The sequence below is a fragment of the Anabrus simplex genome, chromosome X (genome assembly GCF_040414725.1).
Source record: "Anabrus simplex isolate iqAnaSimp1 chromosome X, ASM4041472v1, whole genome shotgun sequence".
NCBI lineage: Eukaryota > Metazoa > Arthropoda > Insecta > Orthoptera > Tettigoniidae > Anabrus > Anabrus simplex.
Genome location: NC_090279.1, coordinates 176904982 through 176931788, shown reverse-complemented (window position 1 = coordinate 176931788; position 26807 = coordinate 176904982). Strand labels below are relative to the sequence as shown.

General features: G+C 40.1%; 1 protein-coding gene across 3 annotated transcripts in view; it reads right to left on the bottom strand.

Annotated features, from left to right (window-relative positions):
• LOC136886847 (alpha-tocopherol transfer protein-like) overlaps positions 1–26807 on the bottom strand; it is a 91260-nt gene that overhangs the window by 9452 nt on the left and 55001 nt on the right. For all 3 annotated transcript variants that reach the window (XM_067159693.2, XM_067159692.2, XM_067159694.2), the window contains exons 2-4: positions 21460–21606; positions 11072–11228; positions 1364–1616 (exon numbers count right to left, since the gene is read on the bottom strand). In XM_067159693.2, the coding sequence (XP_067015794.2) occupies positions 1364–1616; positions 11072–11228; positions 21460–21604 (555 nt within the window). In that variant the 5' untranslated portion in view covers positions 21605–21606. The remainder of the gene's footprint in view (positions 1–1363; positions 1617–11071; positions 11229–21459; positions 21607–26807) is intronic.

Sequence of the window (26807 nt, the reverse complement as noted above, 5' to 3'; positions counted from 1 at the left end):
GTTGAAATAGAAATTGTACCGTCAGTGACGTAACATTAGTCGTTACCATAGGCCTTGGTCGCCAAAGATGCTCTGTGAAATGATGCAAATAAATCGTTTCGCTTATTAAAAGACATATTAAAGATCATGAAACAAAGACAAAGTCTACAGGCCATGAAGGCTCTTGGAGGAGTGGAAGGTAAAGGCTTCCACCATTGTTAACCGCTGCACGTGATGGGGTAGAGTGGTTAGCTCTACGCTCGGCCGCCTTTGCCCCCAGAAATTAACATGGTATTCATTTTTGGTGTAGGCTGAGTGAACCTCAGGGTCATATGCACCTCCGGAAGTGTAAATATCGTTTCTTAAATTTTACGACTTCCTGACAGGGATTCGAACCAACGTCCTTTTTGGGTGAACCGAGCACGCCTTTACCGCCTCGGCCAGGCAGCCCCTTATTCAAGATCATTAGTTTATCGAAAAGGGAAAAAATTGATTTGAAAGAGCTCGCTAATCGGCGCGCACTCTGTCAATACTTTTCCGAAACTTTGGACCAATTCCACGGCTGACTTGATGCGTCACTCTACCTAGCTCCTTGACCGGCGTAAACAGTCGCTTGCGATGCTTAGCAAAAAGCTGAAAAATTTCTTCATAACATATTGAGGCGCTGGCTGCACAGCTGTCTACGTTAATTTTTCGCGTTTTTTAAATGTATATCCTATGCTTCCGCACATTATTTTCCTTATTTCAACATCAGTGGGTTTCTGGTTGGTTTCCTTTAACAGATTTTCGTTCGCGATCACTTCAGGCCATCTTATATTGATGATTCGTTGGTAGATGCAGACTCGGTCTCGGCGCACAAGCGGCCACGACTCGTCGGTGGTCCAACAGCTCTGCACTCTGACCGGCTAACCGAGCAGAGGAGGGGTGGCCACGGCTCTACCTTCGCTCTACGCCTCTGTATTCTGGAGACGGGAAAGGGCTGGACCTCACAGCTGTCCCCAACCGTCGGCTGTCCTTAGAATGGTTTTTCCGTGCGTTTTCCATTCTCCTGCACTGAGGCGAATGCCGGGACAATTCCTAGTACAGGCCAAGGCCGCAAACACCCTCACCTTCTCCATGCATATCCTTCACCGTAACAAATTTCCCGGCCTGAGAGACGGCGTTACCGTCTAAGTGGCCCGCCTCCCCCTTCAGGAGTAATGAAAACAGTTTAGTAGTAGTTATACGCCGCAGACTGTGATTCAAGAATACTTTTAGTTGGTACGTGATTTGTTTTGTGACCTTCCATGATTCACAGCCATGAAGGAGAACGGACTTCACGTTGGTATGAAATAGGTTATGTAAAACAACTCAGAAACAATTATTGAAACAAACTGTAGCCTACCTGGACGTATTTGAAGAAGCGTTTGATGGTGGTCAGTTTGAGAACTGCAACGTGAGCCATCGTTGTTCCCTTGGCATCAGCTATCAGGATATGGCCGGAGCACGTGGGATCTTCGCGGATTGTCTGATCCAAGATCATAAGCCCAAGCTTGAAACACGCGTCGAAGTCAACTTTAGAGGCATCACCGGACATCAGGCGGATTGCCCAGACCAGGTTACCTTCCGGATCTTTCTTTCTAAACTTTGCTCCTTGTCTGGAACATAAAATTGAAGAATGTGCACTTTACACATGAACAGACCTGAGCGTTATAACACTAGTATATAACTTCACCTAAGAGGCCAAGGATCTGCGTTATAACCATGACGAACAGATTACCTAGTGAGATCACTCACCGAGTTCAAGCGCGCTCCCGCAAGGCGGCGCTAGTGGAGCCAATCACCAACGTTACACGGTCAGCTGTTTTAGTGGAGGTTACTGTGATACACAAATAACCAAATACAACACACTCAATTGTTTAGAGATGAATAATACAGTTAGAGAGTTGTAAATAATATTCTCAATACCAACAAAGAAAAATATTTGGACCTTAATAAGAAAACACACGAGATAAAATGGAACATTGTGGAAAGCGAAAGGAATATTGTGCGTTACATACTTAAAAAGGCCTTTTAAACAGAGCACATAAAACATTCAACATTCCTTGTTCTTAATCTGCCCCTGTAGGAAATTAATCCTAGCTTCGACTGAGGAAAGAGAAATTTAGCTCTTATTAAATTACGAGTTGCATTCTTTAGTTGCCTTTTGAGGGACACTATTGGCTTTTGGGCATCAGTGAGAGAACTAAACTGGCCGGGAATTTCACTATAACTAGGCTGACATTAAATCTTACAGCTCATTATTGCCATCACTGCTTCACTCATATCGTGATTCTTGTTCCTTATCCTCTTGATACTGTCTTCATTCCTTTTTCTACTGCGTGCCTTTTGCGATTTCAGCTCAGTGTACAGGTATTTCGGTGAATTAGGAAAAATATGAGGCATCAATCCTGGTTTTAATTCCAATTTCACACGGGGAACTTAACGTTTTCACTGTTGACTACACCTTTGTAATTAAATCTGCCGAGAAATGCAGGTCACATATTCTGCTTTTGGTTGACAATTGTTTATCTTTCGCAGAATAACTCTCGTCCCCTTCGCAAACATATTATTTTATTTTGGCGGTGTAAAAAGATCGTCTGCCATCAGGCTTTGTTCCGTAACCCGATTTACAATCAGGAACGAAATAGTACACATTTTCTCGAAATAATAGAAAACTAGTTGATTTCACACACAAACCACAGCACAGATATTAATACAGACTTTTCAAAAATATCAAAACAAATACATTCCCTCGATAGGCATTAAAATGGTTACCATGACCTCACGCACGCTGTTACCTTCGTCCATAATTTGGAGCACGTGTTGTTGTAGCTGGTTCATCGCGACTGCAGTGCCACACTACGGCGGGGCCACCAACGACAATGTTAAAAGAGCGGAGTGATCACACTAGGTATTCTATTCCTCATGTTATAACTATACGTTTCTTTAGTGTTTACCATTATATTAATACTGTAGTTGGTTATTACTTTGTCATTTCAGAACCACCTGTTGAATGAAGTTTATTTATTTACATTTTATGGCCTTATTGGACCACTCTAGCCAACTTTATACAAAGAATTTTTTAGTTTCCTGTCAGCCCAGTACTTCTTCATTCTCTCTGATCTTATCCTTCTTTCTTCATCGGGAATCACCCTTCCTATTATCTGTTTGTTGATTCTGATTTGCAGTCTGGTTTGTTTGTCTGTGAGTTTCTTGATTTTGTCGGTTTTGTTCCTTAGGTCTTCCACTGTAATTTGTAGTTCATCCATATCTTCCTTGTTTTCAGTAATCCACTTAATGTTGCACTTACTATTCCATAATTTTTCTATTATTCTCCTGATGATCCTGTTCTCTGGTGTCCTGATTAGATGTCCAAAAAATGAAATGCGTTTCTTCCTGATTGAGCTCATTACTGGTTCTATTTCCTTGTAGACCGTTTCAATTAGAAGCTACTCTCCAGTGTCCATCTTTTTGGTATGATTTGTTGATGCATGTTCTAATGATTCTTCTCTCTATCTTGAGTATTTTGTCTATTTGTGCAGTGTTAGTTGTTTTGAAGATGGTTTCGCTTGCGTATGTTATTTCTGGTTGAATGACTGTTTTGTAATGTTTTAATTTTGTTGCTATTGACAGACCTTTTTTGTTGTATGTATTCCTGGTGACATATTGTGCTCTGGTCAGTTTATTTATTCTGTTATGCCATGCTGGCTTTTCATTGAGGTTATATGTTATGATTTCTCCCAGATATTTACATTTATCTACAATTTTGATTTCTTGGTCTCTTATGGCAATTTTGTTTATGAGTTGTGGGTCAGTAAACATGATTTCTGTCTTTTCAAAAGATATTCCAAGACCGATTTTCTGTGCTATTTCCTGTAGTGATATAACTTGTCTGGTTTCCTGAATATTGTTGGACAAGACAGCAAGGTCATCGGCAAAACCTAGGCAATTTAAACTTATGTTGTCTTTGGGTCTTCCAATTCGGATGTTCTTTGGGTTACTCTTGTATCATTCCCTCATTATATATTCCAAGGCACAGTTGAACAGCAGTGGTGACAAGCACTCTCCTTGTCTTAAGCCTGTTTTTATGATGAATGGCTCAGAGAATTCCCCTCTGAACTTGACTTTTGATTTAGTGTTGGTTAAGGTGAGTTCAATCAATTTGATTAATGAACTTTATTATACACAATATTTATTCTATTTCTAAATTCAGCTCTACAAATCATTTAACCTCAATCAGGCATTGATAAAAGAAATTGCAATAACTGCCTTGAAATATTCCGTCCAAATCCTGAAGAACCATATTTCCCGAACTTTTGAATGCAACAAAATACAGTATCTCAAATGTGCTGACTAACTCACAATTACTTTTAATATTCATGTTGTCCTTTTGTACACTTTGTCCTCAGAGTCATTCTCCAGTTGGGGAAAGTAGAACTAAATAATTAATTGACGAGCATATTTATAAATATTTCGTAATTAATATGATTCCCTGAGTGTGAAGAATTCCCTGATGATCAGAACGTCTAATCCCTCAATCAATCCCTCCATTCATCAATTATCTGCTTTCAGAGCTGTCTCCCAGGTGGCAGATTCCTTATCAATTGTTTATGTCTTTTCTTAAATGTTTTCAAAAAAATGTTAATTTATCGAACATTCCCCTTATAACTTATTCCAATCTCTTATTCCTCGTTTTACAAATTAATATTTGCCCCAATTTTCCCTCTTGAATAAAAACGAAATCTTTATATTGTGAACTTGTCTATTTTTAAAATTTCCACTCAAGCTTATAGCGTTTAGTCGAGCATTTCGTCTCCTTACTCCCAAGTCTTCCCAGCCCAAATTATGCAACTGATTCGTAATGCTAATCAATCAATCAATCAATCAATCAATCAATCAATCAATCAATCAATCAATCAATCAATCAATCAATCAATCAATCAATCAATCAATCAATCAATCAATCAATCAATCAATCAATCAATCAATCAATCAATCAATCAATCAATCAATCAATCAATCAATCAATCAATTCAACCAATCAATCAATTCAACCAATTCAATTCAATCATCAGTGATCTGCATTCAGGATTGTCGTCAGTGTGACCGATTCCCTGTCATTTGTTTGCCTAACCTTTTCTTAAATATTTTCAACGGACTTGAAAATGTATCGAACATTTCCCTGACAAGTTATTCCAATCCCTTACTCCTCGTCCTATAAATGAATACTTGCTCCAATTTGTCGTCTTGAATTCCAACTTTATTTTCATATTATAATCTCTCCTACTATTACGTAAAAGCTCCACTCCAGTTTATTCGTCATTCCACGCCATCTCTCTACTACCGACCCCCTGTGGGTGGGGGCGGAAGAATAACACCCACGGTAACCCCTGCCTGTCGTAAGAGGCGACTAAAAGGGGCCTCAGGGGCTCTGAACTTTGGAGCGTGGGTTGGCGACCACGGGGCCCTTAGCTGAGTCCTGGCATTGCTTCCACTTACTTGTGCCAAGCTCCTCACTTTAATCTATCCTATCCGACCTCCCTTGGTCAACTCTTGTTCTTTTCCGACCCCGACGCTATTAGGTTTGCCAGGGCTAGGGAGTCTTTCGTTTTCACACCCTTCGTGGCCCTTGTCTTCCTTTCGCCGATATCTTCATTTTTCGAAGTGTCGGATCCCTTCCATTTTTCCCTCTGATTAGTGTTATATAGAGGATGATTGCCTAGTTGTATTTCCTCTTAAAACAATAATCACCACCACCACCACTCTCTACTACCGAGCTCGATAGCTGCAGTCGCTTAAGTACGGCCATTATCCAGTATTCGGGAGATAGTAGGTTCGAACCCCACTGTCGGCAGCCCTGAAGATGGTTTTCCATGGTTTCCTATTTACACACCAGGCAAATGCTGGGGCTGTACCTTAATTAAAGCCACGGCCGCTTCCTTCCCAGTCCTAACCCTTTCCTGTCCCATCGTCGCCGTAAGACATATCTGTGTCGGTGCGACATAAAGCCAATAACAACAACAACAACAACAACAACATCCCTCTACTGACAGCTTGGAACATACCACTTAGTCGAACATCTCGTCTCCTTACTCCGAAGTCTTCCCAGCCCAAACTATGCAACATTTTCGTAACACTAATCTTTTGTTGGAAATCACGCAGAGCAAATGATGCTGCTTTCCTTTGGATCTTTTCCAGTTCTCGTATCAACTAATCCAGGTGTGGATACCATACACTGGAACCTTACTCTAATTGGGGTCTTACCAGAGACTTATACGCCCTCTCGTTTATATCCTTACTAGAACTCTTAAATACACCTCATGGCTATGTGAAGAAATCTGTATCCTTCCTTTACAGCGTTATTAATGTGTTTACCCCAATGAAGACCTACGTAATTGCAGTGATCTCCATAAAGTACCTGCTGTCACCCTATCAACATTTGTAACTGGGGACACACACACTAGGTATTCTATTCCTCATGTTATAACTATACGTTTCTTTAGTGTTTACCATTATATTAATACTGTAGTTGGTTATTACTTTGTCATTTCAGAACCACCTGTTGAATGAAGTTTATTTATTTACATTTTATGGCCTTATTGGACCACTCTAGCCAACTTTATACAAAGAATTTTTTAGTTTCCTGTCAGCCCAGTACTTCTTCATTCTCTCTGATCTTATCCTTCTTTCTTCATCGGGAATCACCCTTCCTATTATCTGTTTGTTGATTCTGATTTGCAGTCTGGTTTGTTTGTCTGTGAGTTTCTTGATTTTGTCGGTTTTGTTCCTTAGGTCTTCCACTGTAATTTGTAGTTCATCCATATCTTCCTTGTTTTCAGTAATCCACTTAATGTTGCACTTACTATTCCATAATTTTTCTATTATTCTCCTGATGATCCTGTTCTCTGGTGTCCTGATTAGATGTCCAAAAAATGAAATGCGTTTCTTCCTGATTGAGCTCATTACTGGTTCTATTTCCTTGTAGACCGTTTCAATTAGAAGCTACTCTCCAGTGTCCATCTTTTTGGTATGATTTGTTGATGCATGTTCTAATGATTCTTCTCTCTATCTTGAGTATTTTGTCTATTTGTGCAGTGTTAGTTGTTTTGAAGATGGTTTCGCTTGCGTATGTTATTTCTGGTTGAATGACTGTTTTGTAATGTTTTAATTTTGTTGCTATTGACAGACCTTTTTTGTTGTATGTATTCCTGGTGACATATTGTGCTCTGGTCAGTTTATTTATTCTGTTATGCCATGCTGGCTTTTCATTGAGGTTATATGTTATGATTTCTCCCAGATATTTACATTTATCTACAATTTTGATTTCTTGGTCTCTTATGGCAATTTTGTTTATGAGTTGTGGGTCAGTAAACATGATTTCTGTCTTTTCAAAAGATATTCCAAGACCGATTTTCTGTGCTATTTCCTGTAGTGATATAACTTGTCTGGTTTCCTGAATGTTGTTGGACAAGACAGCAAGGTCATCGGCAAAACCTAGGCAATTTAAACTTATGTTGTCTTTGGGTCTTCCAATTCGGATGTTCTTTGGGTTACTCTTGTATCATTCCCTCATTATATATTCCAAGGCACAGTTGAACAGCAGTGGTGACAAGCACTCTCCTTGTCTTAAGCCTGTTTTTATGATGAATGGCTCAGAGAATTCCCCTCTGAACTTGACTTTTGATTTAGTGTTGGTTAAGGTGAGTTCAATCAATTTGATTAATGAACTTTATTATACACAATATTTATTCTATTTCTAAATTCAGCTCTACAAATCATTTAACCTCAATCAGGCATTGATAAAAGAAATTGCAATAACTGCCTTGAAATATTCCGTCCAAATCCTGAAGAACCATATTTCCCGAACTTTTGAATGCAACAAAATACAGTATCTCAAATGTGCTGACTAACTCACAATTACTTTTAATATTCATGTTGTCCTTTTGTACACTTTGTCCTCAGAGTCAATCTCCAGTTGGGGAAAGTAGAACTAAATAATTAATTGACGAGCATATTTATAAATATTTCGTAATTAATATGATTCCCTGAGTGTGAAGAATTCCCTGATGATCAGAACGTCTAATCCCTCAATCAATCCCTCCATTCATCAATTATCTGCTTTCAGAGCTGTCTCCCAGGTGGCAGATTCCTTATCAATTGTTTATGTCTTTTCTTAAATGTTTTCAAAAAAATGTTAATTTATCGAACATTCCCCTTATAACTTATTCCAATCTCTTATTCCTCGTTTTACAAATTAATATTTGCCCCAATTTTCCCTCTTGAATAAAAACGAAATCTTTATATTGTGAACTTGTCTATTTTTAAAATTTCCACTCAAGCTTATAGCGTTTAGTCGAGCATTTCGTCTCCTTACTCCCAAGTCTTCCCAGCCCAAATTATGCAACTGATTCGTAATGCTAATCAATCAATCAATCAATCAATCAATCAATCAATCAATCAATCAATCAATCAATCAATCAATCAATCAATCAATCAATCAATCAATCAATCAATCAATCAATCAATCAATCAATCAATCAATCAATCAATCAATCAATCAATCAATCAATCAATCAATCAATCAATCAATCAATCAATCAATCAATCAATCAATCAATCAATCAATCAATCAATCAATCAATCAATCAATCAATCAATCAATCAATCAATCAATTCAACCAATCAATCAATTCAACCAATTCAATTCAATCATCAGTGATCTGCATTCAGGATTGTCGTCAGTGTGACCGATTCCCTGTCATTTGTTTGCCTAACCTTTTCTTAAATATTTTCAACGGACTTGAAAATGTATCGAACATTTCCCTGACAAGTTATTCCAATCCCTTACTCCTCGTCCTATAAATGAATACTTGCTCCAATTTGTCGTCTTGAATTCCAACTTTATTTTCATATTATAATCTCTCCTACTATTACGTAAAAGCTCCACTCCAGTTTATTCGTCATTCCACGCCATCTCTCTACTACCGACCCCCTGTGGGTGGGGGCGGAAGAATAACACCCACGGTAACCCCTGCCTGTCGTAAGAGGCGACTAAAAGGGGCCTCAGGGGCTCTGAACTTTGGAGCGTGGGTTGGCGACCACGGGGCCCTTAGCTGAGTCCTGGCATTGCTTCCACTTACTTGTGCCAAGCTCCTCACTTTAATCTATCCTATCCGACCTCCCTTGGTCAACTCTTGTTCTTTTCCGACCCCGACGCTATTAGGTTTGCCAGGGCTAGGGAGTCTTTCGTTTTCACACCCTTCGTGGCCCTTGTCTTCCTTTCGCCGATATCTTCATTTTTCGAAGTGTCGGATCCCTTCCATTTTTCCCTCTGATTAGTGTTATATAGAGGATGATTGCCTAGTTGTATTTCCTCTTAAAACAATAATCACCACCACCACCACTCTCTACTACCGAGCTCGATAGCTGCAGTCGCTTAAGTACGGCCATTATCCAGTATTCGGGAGATAGTAGGTTCGAACCCCACTGTCGGCAGCCCTGAAGATGGTTTTCCATGGTTTCCTATTTACACACCAGGCAAATGCTGGGGCTGTACCTTAATTAAGGCCACGGCCGCTTCCTTCCCAGTCCTAACCCTTTCCTGTCCCATCGTCGCCGTAAGACATATCTGTGTCGGTGCGACATAAAGCCAATAACAACAACAACAACAACAACATCCCTCTACTGACAGCTTGGAACATACCACTTAGTCGAGCATATCGTCTCCTTACTCCGAAGTCTTCCCAGCCCAAACTATGCAACATTTTCGTAACACTAATCTTTTGTTGGAAATCACGCAGAGCAAATGATGCTGCTTTCCTTTGGATCTTTTCCAGTTCTCGTATCAACTAATCCAGGTGTGGATACCATACACTGGAACCTTACTCTAATTGGGGTCTTACCAGAGACTTATACGCCCTCTCGTTTATATCCTTACTAGAACTCTTAAATACACCTCATGGCTATGTGAAGAAATCTGTATCCTTCCTTTACAGCGTTATTAATGTGTTTACCCCAATGAAGACCTACGTAATTGCAGTGATCTCCATAAAGTACCTGCTGTCACCCTATCAACATTTGTAACTGGGGACTCCGCGGCTGAGACTATGGATTGTTTGAATATACTCGCCATCCTGAATCCTACTCCCATGTTAAATCAGAAAACCAATCTTCATGATACAAGTAAACTACGCAGTGAACTTCGGGAAGGAGACTGTTGTTATGTGGTGTAAACGTTTAAGTTTTCTGCCTGGCAAAAACGCTCCTTCGAGACTATACCCCAGGGCCTCTCAGAGTGCATGCACCTGCACTGTGCACGATTCAAAAGACGACTTCGCTTGGTTGACCAGAGTGCAGACCCCCACTCTTCGATTTGGAGCAATAGCGCTGTCTCTCTCTTTCCCCACGTCTGTCTCGCTCGCTCCCCTTGTCTCCCTCTTCCTCACTTGTTCCGTAGCGCTCCAAATCCGAGCCGAGTTGAGCCGAGATTAACCGAGTAGCCCAGACGAAGCGTTGGTCCGAGCTGAACCGAGCCGAGCGGGACCGATGCACTGTGCACAGAAACTCTGCGCACCAGTTTGCACGCGTGAGATTTTGGGCGTTTGAGAGGCCCTGCTATAACCCATGAGCTCACATGACAACCGTTCTGTATAGAAGAACAGCGATTAAAAATAACAAGCTTTAGATCAAGAACTGCAGGATAAAACAAGCAAATATATGGATAGATTTTTACCAAACAGACTACTAACTGCAGCATACCACAACGCGCTTCTTATTAAATCTTCATGAAACCATTGAAAAGGGCAGGCAAAGCAATATGACTACCACAGGCATATCAAGTCGAGTTATCTGACCTATTTATAACAGATGCTTCGGAGCAGTACAAGTCTTCTAATTCCTTCTTTATAACCACTTTTCTCTCGTCATACAATTCACACAATTTTTCTCGTCACGTCGTCTGGCCCTGGTTGACGACCATAATGCAAAATTGCCAATGTTCAGTCTAATTTATTTCCGTGCATTACAGTACTTAAAACCCACCATCTCGATCACTAAGACAAATATCACTCACACTAATGGAAGTTGCTTCTGCGCTTCCGGTGCTAGAATGTCTCTGTCGGTGAACAGCTCGGGTGCATGCGTCCGGATTGTGAAATGGTTCTCGATGGTGTTCTTCGCCCGTTCCAGCGAGTAGTAGTTCGTATGTAAGAAGGAAGCCAAAAGCTCATCTGCAAGAAAACAACAACAATAATAATATTAATAAACAGTCATTTCAACAGCCCAAAATCAGATTGTACTCCTAAAGAAATTGCGGAAAATGTCGGTCTTCAGATATCTTTTAAAAAGACAGACAACAAACAAGCACCAAAATTCATGGAGACAAAATATTGCAAAATTAAACGAGGATCACAATTTAAGTATCTTGGTCAAAGAATTTAGGAAAGTGGACTCGAAACTAACGTCAATGAAATTAAATGCCAAAAGATGAAAACTGCATACTGCATAACCCAAAATATCTATAAGAAAATATATATCAGTAAGCACACAAAACTAAGACATTACAATACAGTCATTAAACCAGAATGTCTTTATGGGTTATAAACGCTAATATTCAGTGTTGCCAACTTAGCGGATTTTCCGCTAAATTTGGTGGAATTAGAAGACTGTCGGCGGAGAAAAATATCATTTAGTGGACAGCGGATTTTTTGGCGGAATTCTAGATTTATTTTAGCGGAATTTAGTGTTTTATCAATTTCACGTTTTAAAAAAATTTGTACTCCAATCTATCTCCGAGCTATCCCGTATTTCTTCTACTAATCACATGAGGAAAACGTGTTATTTGGATTTGATGTTATGAGATCATGGTATCATAAATTTGTAATGCGTGGGGAAAGGTTACTTATCTCTTAGTTGACGAATGACGACAGATAATGAAACTGTGAGAAAGTAGCATTTATATTTATGCTATGAAGGAAGACCGTTTAATGAACTGTCCTGTTCTGTGTGTGGCCCTTGATGTAGAGGATTCACGTAGTTTGCACCCGGCACTAAAACGCCTACAAGTTTTAGCTCGCCGGCTCGCAGGCAGGGGCTAATCGCAGTGAAACTCACAGATCAGGTGAGTGCACACATTTACTTTTATTATTATTATTATTATTATTATTATTATTATTATTATTATTATTATTATTATTATTATTATTATTATTATTTGAGATCGGGTTTCTTGGCGGAATTTTAGCGGAATTTTTAGTAGTATTTAGCGGATGTTGAAAATATAAGTTGCCAACACTGCTAATATTGAACTGAAAAGCAGACATCGAAAACACCGAGAAAAAGAAGCGCAAAATCAGAAGGAAAATTCTAGGCCAAAACTCGCTAACGGACAATAGGTACTCGGAGGCAGACAGGAAATCAAGCAATACATAAATATGCACGGTGACATTAGAAAACGCAGGTTAAGATTCTATGGACATAATTATTAAAATAATCCATCCAGACAGACTTACAAAACTCATACTTGAATTCTACTAAAACAAGAGTTAAGCCAAGACAGACACGATGAAATGGATTCGGAAGATAGTGGGTTCGAGCCCCACTGTCGGCAGTCCTAAAGATGGTTTTCCGTGGTTTCCTATTTTCACACTAGGCAAATGCTGGGGCTGTACCTTAATTAAGGCCACGGCCGCTTCCTTCCTACTCCTAGCCCTTTCCTGTCCCATCGTCGCCGTAATCCAATCCAATTGACGATCCGAAAAAGGGGGGGGGGGCAGGGGGTTCCGAGAAAATAGTATTACCAAAGGACTCTTTTCCAGTATCACAGGAAGCAGAAATTGTGATCACAATCGGGACTCGATGCTGGATTCATTCCTCGCCACCCCCACCCACCCCCACCCCCATGCTTTAATTGATTCCCCATCAGATATATCCCTTCAGGTGAGTCAAGTAATTCCGTAGAATCATACCACCACCATCACCACCACCACCACCAATGATAACAGCAATAGTAACACCAACAACTATGCAATACAGACGTACAGTAATGCACGTATCTTTGTACTAACTTGGGTAAATGAAATGAAATGGTGTATGGCTTTTAGTGCCGGGAGTGTCCGAGGACAAGTCCGGCTCGCCAGATGCAGGTCTTTTGATATGACCCCCGTAGGCGACCTGCGCGTCGTGATGAGGATGAAATGATGATGAAGACGACACATACACCCAGCCCCCGTGCCACCGAAATTAACCAATTAAGGTTAAAATTCCCGACTCTGCCGGGAATCGAACCCGCGACCCCTGTGACCAAAGGCCAACACGCTAACCATTTAGCCATGGAGCCGGACACTAACTTGGGTTAGGTATGCAGAGTCACCAGCGAGTCAGACTCTGGTCACAATGGAGTTCTTTAAATTGCGGGAAGCCAACGGTGATGAGTTGTCACATTTAATGTCCCCAAATGAGAATGTTATTTCCAAAAGGTGCCAAATCCAATAAATTCAAAATTGTGTAGATGATGGAAAACATACGTTGGTATGAAACTCCATAACGTGAAGGTAAGAAAGAAGGAAAACATCAACACGGCGCAAATCCATTTAAAATAAAAAAATCACTTCTGATACCAATAAGTACGCAGTGAATTTGCTAAAAGATAACGTATCCATGTCGCCAATGAGGAGCCTTTTCCAGAGCACGTGACCAGCAATTAATATTATTTAACTAATCTGTTCCGGCCCCCTGGTGTAGGGGTGGCATGCCTGCCTCTTACCAGGAGGCCCCGGGTTCGATTCCCGGCCAGGTCAGGGATTTTTACCTGGACCTGAGGGTTGGTTCGAGGTCCACTCAGCCTACGTGATTGGAATTGAGGAACTATCTGACTGTGAGATAGCGGCTCCGGTCTAGAAAGCCAAGAATAACGGCCGAGAGGATTCTTCGTGCTGACCACACGACACCTCGTAATCTGCAGGCCTTCGGGCTGAGCAACGTTCGGTTGGTAGACCAAGGCCCTTCAAGGGCTGTAGTACCATGGGGTTTGGTTTGGTAACTAATCTGTGCCCTTACTCTGCATGTTTAAATACAGCCAGAGTTCTGATGATTACAGTGGAATTTATGACTTTCAGAGGGAAGGATTTAGAGTTTGCGCCAAAAAGTGCCAAATCCATCCTATTTTCTTGAATGTTTCTTAAGTGGAGTTAGGACTGAACTTTGAACCTTCTACAGTTCTTATCCGATTTTTACCTGATTTATTTGTTGCATGTAAATCATATCTTACCAGATTAGAGGCGTGTATCTGTATTGGTTCAAATGTTATTTACATTTATACTTAAAAAATAGTCTTGTAAAAAAGTCCCTTGCATAACAATTTTCATTTTGTCAAGCTGAGATCTTGTTGATATTTACCTAATTTATGTACAATTAGAAATAACAGACGTCCCAACTTTCAAAACTGAAAAATTAGGAGATTTCCTTTTTGCGGCATATCCCAACATGTTACGACACGTAAATTTTAAGAATATTCAGCAAATAAACTGCTCAACTACGTAATTTCTCTTATTTATTTATGTATTTATTTATTTATTTATTTATTTATAAATAATGAAACACTGCATGTATCCGAGCTTTAGAACACATGACTATCCATTGTAACTGCCTTAGGGCTCTTCATACATTTCTGAACTATATTTATACTCAAAGTACTGGCCTTGCTGAATGGGTTTTAAGGTTAAAAGTTTTTCCAGAATTCTTTCCTCGGGAAGCTTTAATCTGAATTAAGTTTTTGTCTTTGTAAATATGCTTAAAAAGTACTCTCACGGTCGGCATTGCTGTTTGGAAATGATAAAATAAAAAGCATTATGTTAGAGATTCTGCCATATTTAATAACACCACCAGCTGACTGCATCTGCCTTGCCAGTGCCTCTGAACATCAGTTCTCTCCAGCTACTTAAAGAATGAGGAAAAACCTGGGATTTTCAAAAAATGTATTTTTTTCCTAGGGGCTTTACGTCGCACCGACACAGATAGGTCTTATGGCGACGATGGGAAAGGAAAGGCTTAGGAGTTGGAAGGAAGCGGCCGTGGCCTTAATTAAGGTACAGCCCCAGCATTTGCCTGCTGTGAAAATGGGAAACCACGGAAAACCATTTTCAGGGCTGCCGATAGTGGGATTCGAACCTACTATCTCCCGGATGCAAGCTCACAGCCGCGCGCCTCTACGTGCACGGCTAACTCGCCCGGATAAAAAAATATACAGGAATACGAAATCTGTTCTCAAAATCGGGAGATAAGTCTCTGTGATCAAGAGAGAGGGAGGAAGGACGAAAAGTACGGAGTCTCCCGCTTTTAAATCGGGGGAGTTGGTACATCTGAACTGGATTTTAGTACGAGGTGTATACTATTCTGTCCAAAAATGTTTAAAATTTTGTTTCTAATTTTAAAAAAGCCGAATACCGGTATTAATCCAACACTGAATATCAACGTTCGTATAAAAATTTACATTATTTTAAAACTCATTACAAATTTAAACACTTGTAGCTTTAAAACCAATCTCACCATGTTAAATTCTGATAAGAATTGCACCGCATGGAGCAAAATTTTGAAAAACTGCATAGCGAGAAAGAAGCAAAAGTAAATCAATTCCTTTCAGAACTGGCCTACACCACACGTCTCCCTTTCATGCCTCCTAATTATTTCTTCCTTGGATATTTTCTGCCCCTTCTAATGTCTTTTTCTCATTTTGTCTTAATCACGGCTTCTCTTTCTGCGCTGAGCCACAAGGTCATAACAAATTGTACTGCTTTAGGGCGTGTCGTAGACCTTTAAATACGTAGCACTATCGTTTTAAATGGTCGCTAATGGCTTTAAAGATGGTGGAGCGACTTAATTGCTACCATTATCTGATAGAGGAATAAAACAAATAGAACAGAAACGTTTTTGGTCCAAAAATCAAATATTTCATTCATAACTCCCCTTAACAAGGCTTTAACAGAAATACTTTGTGTAATCTTCTTCCTCTTGAAGTGCCTACTCCATTACTGAAGGTTGGCCACAATCATAGCGAAGTCTGTACGATGTTCGGCTGTCCTCATCAGTCTACTAGAATCTAGTCCTGTACAATCCCGTTGGTTCCTCAGTCAAGTGTTTCCTTCAAGCTCGACCGCTACGTCCTTCAATTTTACCCTGCATAATCAATTTAATTAAGTTCTTCATAATATGCCTAAAGTAGGTTGTCGTTCTTTTGCTGATTGTGTACATCAACATACGTTCCCTCCTCATGCGTTTGAGTACGGCAGAATTGGAGACGTGGTCAGTCCAGGGGATCCGTAACATCCACACCTCTCGAAGGCAGTTATTCTCTTAGGCGCGGTTGAATAAAGACATCTGACTGGAGATCAATTAAGAACTTAGTTCTGAAAATGAACTGAGATTACGACTTCATCGCGTTGTATAAAACTGAACTCGGTTTACACATGTGTAGTTCAAATGTAATCGGAGTTCAACATAAGTGGACGTGGCAACACCGCAAAACAAATGAAATACGAAATAGCTCGGCCCATTGGATAATACTTAAATAGTGGGATTGACCTGGTCGTGACTGTAAACAAATGAAATACGAAACTGCCGTGACTGTCGAAGGAGGAGAAGAAGAAGATATATTGAAATCTCGCGAAGTATACATGGAAGGAAATTCAAAGGAGCGTTCTGCGAATTTCACACCGAAATAAAAGGACGATCTGGTGGATATTGTACTATCGAGGTACAAACATATAATAGAAATGAAAAGAACCGATATGGTGACATCAAAGTTGAAAGAGAAAGTCGTTGACTTGTCAATTTAAAGAGATCTCCAACAACCATTTGAAAACTTCTTGTAGCATAAAACATACACATGGGTGACAGGGGATAATTTCTTTGAGTAGGTTTTTGTAGTGTGTCCCTTAACTTCAGTTCCAGTCGTTCTTCAACATCTTTCGAGAAACGAAATCTCATTTTGAACATCTGATCACTCATTTCAATCATTGGATTCTGTCTGTACCGAAAGACGCGAGGAGCTCATCGTGAAATCAACTCTTTTTCATCAGACGAAAAGTCGGAATAATCTGACATCCCTGCTAAAGAACATTAATATATATTACACAGTTGCTTTGTTTTGTAAACTTGAAGCATAATTTAAAATAATTCATTATTGAAGCAGTATCATAAAACTAAGTAACAACAACGTGTTGGTATGGCAGTAGTCTATTGTTTATATGATATTCACATAACCTCACTTCTGAAAAAATCGAGCGATCTTAGCAATATTATTTAACTACTAGCATTCAAGATATCAATCAATCAATCAATCAATCAATCAATCAATCAATCAATCAATCAATCAATCAATCAATCAATCAATCAATCAATCAATCAATCAATCAATCAATCAATCAATCAATCAATCAATCAATCAATCAATCAATCAATCAATCAATCAATCAATCAATCAATCAATACTGATCTGCATTTAGGGCAGTCGCCCAGGTGGCAGATACCCTATCTGTTGCTTTCCTAGCCTTTTCCTAAATGATTTCAAAGAAATTGGAAATTTATTGAACGTCTCCCTTGGTAAGTTATTCCAATCCCTAACTCCCCTTCCTATAAATGAATATTTGCCCCAGTTTGTCCTATTGAATTCCAACTTTATCTTCATATTGTGATCTTTCCTACTTTTATAAACGCCATTCAAACTTATTCGTCTACTAATGTCATTCCACGCCAACTCTCCGCTGACAGCTCGGAACATACCACTTAGTCGAGCAGCTCTTCTTCTTTCTCTCAATTCTTCCCAACCCAAACATTGCAACATTTTTGTAACGCTACTCTTTTGTCGGAAATCACCCAGAACAAATCGAGCTGCTTTTCTTTGGATTTTTTCCAGTTCTTGAATCAGGTAATCCTGGTGAGGGTCCCATACACTGGAACCATACTCTAGTTGGGGTCTTACCAGAGACTTATATGCCCTCTTCTTTACATCCTTACTACAACCCCTAAATACCCTCATAACCATGTGCAGAGATCTGTACCCTTTATTTACAATCCCATTTATGTGATTACCCCAATGAAGATCTTTCCTTATATTAACACCTAGATACTTACAATGATCCCCAAAAGGAACTTTCACCCCATCAACGCAGTAATTAAAACTGATATTATTAAGGCGCGGTATTCTTACGCAGATACGATACAAGGAAACACTTCTCAAGTCTTCAGGGCTAGTTCAATGTTTAATATGAACGATAATGATCTAGGTTCACGGAGATTAACCGACGAATATTCGTCAGTCAAATCTGAACTTAGATCGAGACGAGATGATCTTAGATTAGCGTTTATACAACGGAAAATCAAAGTTCAACTTGACTGGCAGCCATTTTTCCTCGTTAAACTCAGATCAAATGTTTTATACAACCGGGCCTTAATGGTGATATATTTCAGAGTCTATGTTTCAGGCCGTACAGAAGCACTGAATATACATCACATCTGACGAAGTTGTGACGTGTTTCCAAGCTGAGGCTTCTCTTACACAAAAGATTCCTCATTTTCAGAAAGCTAGTACGAGCCATTTCTATTAGTATACGACCGGGTGAGTTGGCCGTGCAGTTATGGGAGCGCAGCTGTGAGCTTGCATCCGGGTTATAGTGAGTTCGAACCCCACTCTCGGCAGCCCTGAAGATGGTTTTCCGTTGTTTCCCCATTTTCACACCAGACAAATGCTGGGGCTGTACCCTAATTAAGGCCACGGCCACTTCCTTCCCACTCCTTGGCCTTTCCTACCCCATCGTCGCCATAAGATCTATATGTCCATGCGACGGAAAGCAACTAGTAAAAAAATAGTATACGGGTCTCTAAATCCGAGTCTAAGTCCTCAGTAATCATAGCTGCTAAGGCACTTCAACTTCCGCACTTGTTCTACTGGTTCCACATAAATGGCACATTGTGCGTGTTACGAATTTTGGAAATAGCCATCACCTTGGTCTTGTCGGTGTTAATTTTTAGATCAAGTTTATCCCCTTCTGCTACGACTCGGTATACCAGACGTTCAAGACCTTCAATACTGTCAGTCAAGATGACAGTGTCACCTGCATACCTCAGATTGTTGATCAGCCTACCGTTAACTTTTGCCCAACCTTCCGCTTCTTGAAGAGCAGCTCGGAAGTTCTGCTCAGAGCACAGATTGAACAGCAGGGGAGATAATACACATACTTGCCGTATTCCATGTTTGATCCTAGTAGCGCGAGTCTGAGAGTTAACGCGACGAAGACGGTTGCCATGAACTTTACTGGACTCAAAATAGATCCCCCCTCCCCCCCACTGACTTTTAACAATACCTCCCTATCATGGCACCCAGGACAAGATATTTGCGAATGACCCTGGATAGAGTACTTTTAACCGAGCTCGATAGCTGCAGTTGCTTAAGTGCGGCCAGTATCCAGTAATCGGGAGTTAGTGGGTTTGAGTCCCACTGTCGGCAGCCCTGAAGATGGTTTTCCGTGGTTTCCCATTTTCGCACCAGGCAAATGCCGGGGCTGTACCTTAATTAAGGCCACGGCCGCTTCCTTCCACTTCCTAGGCCTTTCCTATCCCATCGTCGCCAAAGACCTATCTGTGTCGGTGCGACGTAAAACAAATAGAAAAAAAAAAGAATACTTTTATGGAGAGATCATATTGCCCAGGCCATCGCTAGAGCGAAAGTCCGTACGTCCGCTCTGTACCCTCTCTTGAGAGACAGGCATCTGCCTGTTCAACTCAAAAAGAGGATGTACCTAGCCTGCATTAGGCCTGTCTTAATGTTCGGCTGCAAAGCCTGGGGATATATCCCCAAGACATATGTTAGAGCACTACAGGTCGTGCAAAACAGGGTCATGTCCGTTATGACCAACTTCCAACGATTCGCGAATCTACGAAGATTACACACCTCCCTACAAATACCGACAATTACCGACAGTACGCAGCTTCATAGACAAGACAGCTCTAGGTGTATTAGGTTGTATCCCTGCCGGTCCTCAAGATCGCGGCATCAACATGATTAGAAGACTTTTCGAAATTTCAAAATTGCCTACTAGGTGTAAAACCCGAGGACAGTGGCTAATGCATAAAAGATAAAACTGATGCGTGTTAAAGTAGGAGTTTTTCATTCCGATCTTGTATTTTATACATGACCGGATACGATTTCTCCCCGATAGCGAATATCTTTAAGGTCAGAAGAAACTTACCCTACCTTAACTTACCTTAATTTTTAAAAAATCATATACATTCATGGAAAGGGACAAGGTTTAGGTTCTGGGACATGCAGATCTATATGTGAGACCAAAAAAAAATCTTTTGGAAGCTTCTTGATGTTCGTACAGCTTTTTGACAACTGTAAGATCTTCACTATATATTCCTTTTGTGTTCAGAATTTGCAGGAGTTCGGAACGTTTGACACAATCGAATGCTCGGCCATAATCAATGAAGCAGATGTTTACGTCTTTGGACTGGTTTCTACAATATTGTTAAAGTATTGTCAGGCAGAACAAGGCCTCACGTGTCCCAAAGCCTTTTATTTTTTTCATTTTATAGCTATTTATTCGGGGTGTCGACCTAAGAAGATCTTTTGCTCCTGCTTTGCACCATATGTTATGAACCTGCGTGTATTTGGCGGAAGTGTAAAGTGTTGAATGTGAGGAAAGAAACATTAAGGACAACACAAACATCCAGTCCCCAGGCCAGGGATATTAATAATTTACAATTAAAAACCCCTGAACCTACCAGGAATCGAACTCAGGACCGCCGGGTGACAGGCGGCAGCGTTGCTCCCTACACCGCGGGGTTGGACCCCAAAGCCTTTACGAAAACCAAATTGTTCGTCACCTATGTCCAGTTAGCATTTTTTAATGAATTCTAAAATGTATTATCTTTAGAAAAAATTAAGGTCTTGATTCATTAGACTAATAAGTCGGTATTCGCTAAATCTAGTTGCATTTGGCTTCTTAGGAATGGGAATTAGAACTGACTTCAGCCATTCTTGTGGGATGTATCCTGTCCGGTATATACTGTATAATTAAAAAACCTTGGTTAGTAATCTAACATTGTTTTCATCAAGTACTTTCAGAATTTCAGAGTGAATATCATAAGGTCCTGCTGCTCTTCCAGTTTTTTATAATGTTACGACCCTCTTTAATTATTTTCTCTGAAAATAATAAAAGTGCTGAAATGTATTTTCAGTTGAAATTTTACACTCTGAACGTATTTTTCTCTCCCGTCTAATTTTAATTTTGGAATTAGATACCCTTTGGAAATACACTTCTGAAATACCTAACTCAATTGTGATTGAACCTAGTAACTTGGAAATAGATCAGCGATTGCCTGCCTGCGTTATTGAGGTCATTATGCCTTGATATCCCTAAACTTTCGAGTCTGATATCCATAAACACAAACCGGAAGTCTACTCACCTGGTATTTTAGGTAGATGTGGCTGTTTGCTCATCCAACTCTGAAGGTAATCGATGTCTTCCTTCCTCAGCTTTGGATTATCCTTCATCAGATCATCCAACGTGGGAATTGGCGCAAACGGACGAGACTCTGTGATAGTATCCATATCTAGCAACATATGAACATTACATTCAGTCTGCCCGTTCTTTATAACTGACATTAGTTGCTATCATGCTAAATTATTTAGAACTAAAAAGGAATGCTTTTTATTAGTGAACTCTACCATGAAATTTGGTGATATAAGAGTTATGCTAATTCACTAACTACCTTCTAGCTGCATGGAAATACTCTGTTGAATTACTAGTTAGTAATATGTACGTGGTAATTGTTGTTACAACTGAAGTGATGTAACTTAAAATTATAGTATCTGGCAGGGATTATTTTGTTTGAGAGGCAGTATTAGCTCATTGCTTCCTCCTTCATTCTGTCTATTCATCAAGATTCATTCTTCATCACTACACTTGTGAGGACAGCAGGAAACTGTGAATATTTAACGCTATCTTTCCATTTTTGCCAGCCAGGAAGCTTGTGGTTTTGCGTGACTGTTGATGGCCTGATCATAGCCACGGTGACTCCAGATTTATGCAGAATCCGAACCACAGGACGAAATAATATTAGGCAATAAGATCCGGCAGATCATCCAAAATACACTCACTGGTACCCCTTCCAAAGCGAAATTCAGATCTGAGATTTCTGAAGCCTGTCATATGCAAACAAGGAGATGGGCTATCACTACTTTTCAACTGTGTTCTCGAGAGGGTCATCCAGGAATGGAGAAATGTTCTCCAACCTAATGGATTTCAAATAGAACGAACTCGTAATGGTATCAGTACTGATTGCCTTGCTTTTGCAGATGACCTCTCTCTCTCTCTCCTTACTTCCTGTCCTGAACTAGCTGCTCGACAAATCAATTACCTGCATGAATGCGCAGTTAAGATCGGCCTCAAAATCTCCAACACCAAAATCCACTTCATTATAATGTCATACATGCTCTGTCATCTCTTCTGGCTACCCAGAGTAGATTCTTGAAGGTGGAAAGATTCAAATACCTTGGTGAATGGGTTAAATCCGGCAATTATAGAAAGTTCGCCGTCTTAATACGTGTCAACAGGTTTGAAATAGCCTTTCGACTCACTCAAGACATATAATAACAAAAAGTCTATCTCTCGAAATGCAAAAATTAGACATTATCAAATTGTAATTAGACCTGAAGCATTATATGCAGCTGAATATTTAACACTTAGAACATATAGCCTGTTTGAAAAACTGGCAATTAATGAAAGGAGGATTATCCAAAAAATTCTTAATCCCAAACTCAAAGATGGTATTTACAGACTTCGGAACAACTTAGAAATATAAAATCACACCGAAAAGATATCAAGCGTAATCCGGAAAAGAAGGATAACTTTCCTACGCTCATCTCTTCAATTTGCCAGCTGTAATCGTTTGTTATCCTACTTCAGAAGTCTGAAAACGATTCATCCTTGATTGGTGGAGATCGATAAGGACCTTTTAAAGTATGGAATCACAGAAAGAGACATTCAGCTCCGAGCACCACACAAACAGATACTTAGGCAGATTCATCAAGAAGAAGTCTCAACTCTACTGAAGCATATCTATTCTGATGCATGGAAGAAAGCACATTCTGAAAGGATGAAAACTTGGTGGGCCCGCAAGAAGACAAACAGTTGAGATCTTGCATCCTTTAGTGGCCCTAATGAATAATAATAATATTAATAATAATGCTGAAGAATTTGAAATTGTTGAGAAAACAACTAATATAATACAACAGACATGAACAAACACACAATCACAAGTAAAATGGCCTCTCAGAGTCCTTTCCAACTGCGTCTTAGAGAAGGTAATAAGGGAATGGCAAAAGAAAATGAGTCTGCAAAATATCCCGAATGGAATCAAGATAGGACACAAAAAGGCTGGACTTAAATTTGAATGTCTTGCATTTGCAGACGACTTAGTGTTATTCGCTGAAAATCTAAAGACTGCCACTACACAGATAGAGGTTTTGCAAGAAACGGCAGAAAGGGCAGGACTGCAAATATCCTTTGAAAAAACTAAGTACATGAACATAGATCCCAAAGAACCAACAAGAACAATAATAATAATATAATTTCGTGTGGCTATTTCTAGCCGAGTGCAGCCCTTGTAAGGCAGACCCTCCGATGAGGGTGGGCGGCATCTGCCATGTGTAGGTAACTGCGTGTTAATGTGGTGGAGGATAGTGTTATGTGTGGTGTGTAAGTTGCAGGGATGTTGGGGACAACACAAACACACAGCCCCCGGGCCATTGGAATTAACCAATGAAGGTTAAAATCCCCGACCCGGCCGGGAATCGAACCCGGGACCCTCTGAACCGAAGGCCAGTACGCTGACCATTCAGCCAACGAGTCGGACAACAAGAACAATGAAGACCAAGTATGGAGGCATAAAGTGAGTCCACAAATTCAAATATCTAGGCGAGATTCTGACTCCTAACAACAACGAGAAGCCAGCTATCGAAGAAAGAGCAAAGAAGATGAAGATTGCATTCAGACTATGCCAGGAAACTTACAAGTCCAAATCCCTCTCTTATCAAGCCAAACTCAGACACTATAGTACCGCGGTGAAACCTAAATGCCTCTATGCAGCAGAGACATTGTCAGAAAGAGGATTGCGGAAATAGAAAAGAAAAAGGGTAAATTTCTGAGTAAAATTCTGGGACCCAAGAAGCAAGAAGAAATGAGTTTACCTTCCGTTTGAGATCAAATCAACAGCTGTATGAATAATGCGAGAAGATTTCAAACTCGATAAGAAAAAGGCGACTTTCTATTGACACCTTAGAAGAATGGGACCGGAACGCCTAGCAAATAAGATTCTCATCTTCCAGTAAAGAAGAAAGACCCAAGTACCATGACTGAAAGAAGTTCAACAGGATCTTTAAAAATGTGGCATTGAGGAGGAAGATATTACACACAGAACAGTGTTCAGAAGGAAAATTGCGGAGGTGACGGATCTGTTCGAACAGAAACCCAGGAGAACAAGAAGGGTGTTCTCGGATGAGGAACGAGCAAAAGCGAACCAGAGAATGAAGGAGTATTGGCGTAAAAAGAAAGAACATCAACAGTCAAGGAAGTTGTGTAATCGTAACCCATGGGGGGTTGAAATGATTCTAAATAAATAAATAAACAAATAATTATAATTTAATAATTCTAGGCCCAAATGTAAAAAATGGGGGAGAGGAGACTCAAATCTAACAAAGAATTGTATCAAAGAACCGAAGGAGTGTTGAATTGCCAAGGAAGAGAATGTCACAGTTGTATGGACACTTGTTGCGGATGGACAATAACAAACTGACGAAGAGAAGAAGAAGACAGGAAGACAGGAAGAAGAAGACAGCTAAAATGTTTTCGAGAAGTGAGGTTGGACTTGATGAAGATGGGGGTTCCGGAATTTTATGTCATGGACAGAAATCGATTTAGGCAACTCGTCAGAATGTTACACGGTTTCAAATTTACTGGGGAAACTTTAGTGAGAAAAGGAAGGTCTTATACAGATGAACAGAAGAAGGAAGGAGGAGAAAGTATGAAAAGATAATGGCAAAAAGTGAAGCAGAGAAGGCTAAAAATAATACAAAGATTGTCAAGCGTGGTCCATAGATGGCCGAAACGAAGATGATAATAATAATAATAATAATAATAATAATAATAATAATAATAATAATAATAATAATAATTTTCTGTGCGGATCAGTTTTCCGGTTCAAACCCGGGAGAGTGAGTCTGATTTTTGAAGAGTGGAAAGAATGTCCATTTGATGCTCCATGCCGTATGATGTCGGCATGTAAAAGATCTCTGATGAACCATTTGGGGTTTAACTGAGAAAATTAGTTAAAGCACAGCCATAGATCTACTCAGTCCCCTTTGTTAAAATTATTCGTGTGTTTAGTAATTACTGTCGCCTCACGAATTATTCTAGGTATAACATGGTTCTCTTTACAAATGATTGAAGTTGCATCAAAATGATTTGATGGTGATTATGCTGAATAGACTATGGCTTCCCTCCATAGTCAACTCGTTAACACCCTTTACCTTGACTCTGGAGGCCGTAGAATGAACTACATTTCCAAGTGTGTCTCTATCTTGGGTCTGGTTACTATGGAGTGACTATTGCCAATAAAATCTTTGTTATTGCTCTGAAGACGAACCTGGTTGCAGGTTCGAAACGTGACAGCATAGTATAAGCATTGCACGACCTAATGGAAATCCACAGCCTGTTTCCATTCTTTCGACCGGGTCAGAAACGTAATGAATGAAGTCCTCATCTAGCGGGGAGGATAGGAATTGTGCCGGCTGCCAAAGCCTATCGCACTCCTCTGGAGCAATGATTAATGACTGACAGATGAAATGATATTGGAGAGTGTTGCTGGAATGAAAGATGACAGGAAAAACCGGAGTACCCGGAGAATATCTTGTTCCGCCTCCGCTTTGTCCAGCACAAATCTCACATGGAATAACCGGGATTTGTCCGGCTCCATAGCTAAATGGTTAGCGTTTTGGCCTTTCGTCACCGGGGTTCCGGGTTCGATTCCCGGCAGGGTCGGGGATTTTAACCATCCTTGGTGAATTTCGCTGGCATGGGGCTGGGTTTATGTGTTGTCTCCATCATTTCATCCTCATTACAACGCACAGGTTGACTACGGGCGTCATATCGAAAGATCTGCACCTGGCGAGCCGAACATGTCCTCCGACACTCCCTGCACTAAAAGCCATACGCCATTGATTTGAACCACGGAACCAGCGGCGAGAGGACGATGCGCTGCTGCCTGAGCCACGGAGGCTCAATACACGACCTGATATCCCCAAAATTATATATTATAGTGCCAGTTGGTGGTTGTGAAAGAAGTCTACGTCTTATTATTATTATTATTATTATTATTATTATTATTATTATTATTATTATTATTATTATTATTATTATTATTATTATGGCCTTAGAATAGGAGTACGACAGGGCGGCCCGCTGTCACCGTATCTCTCTAACCTGTTCATAGAAAATGCAGTTAGAGAAATGAAAGCGCATACTGAAGGGGTGAATTTTAATGGTATTCAGTCCGCTCTGCAGATGATATTGCTATCTTAGCTAATTCTGAAAAGGATATGAGTAAGGCGCTAAGAACATTCGACAAATCCTTAGAAAAATGTAACCTAAAATTAATACAAACAAATTCATGATAGTAGACAAAATAAGTCTACAGGTAGAAAAGACTTATAATTAAATAACACACCGATAGAAAAAAGTCACAGAATTATCCTG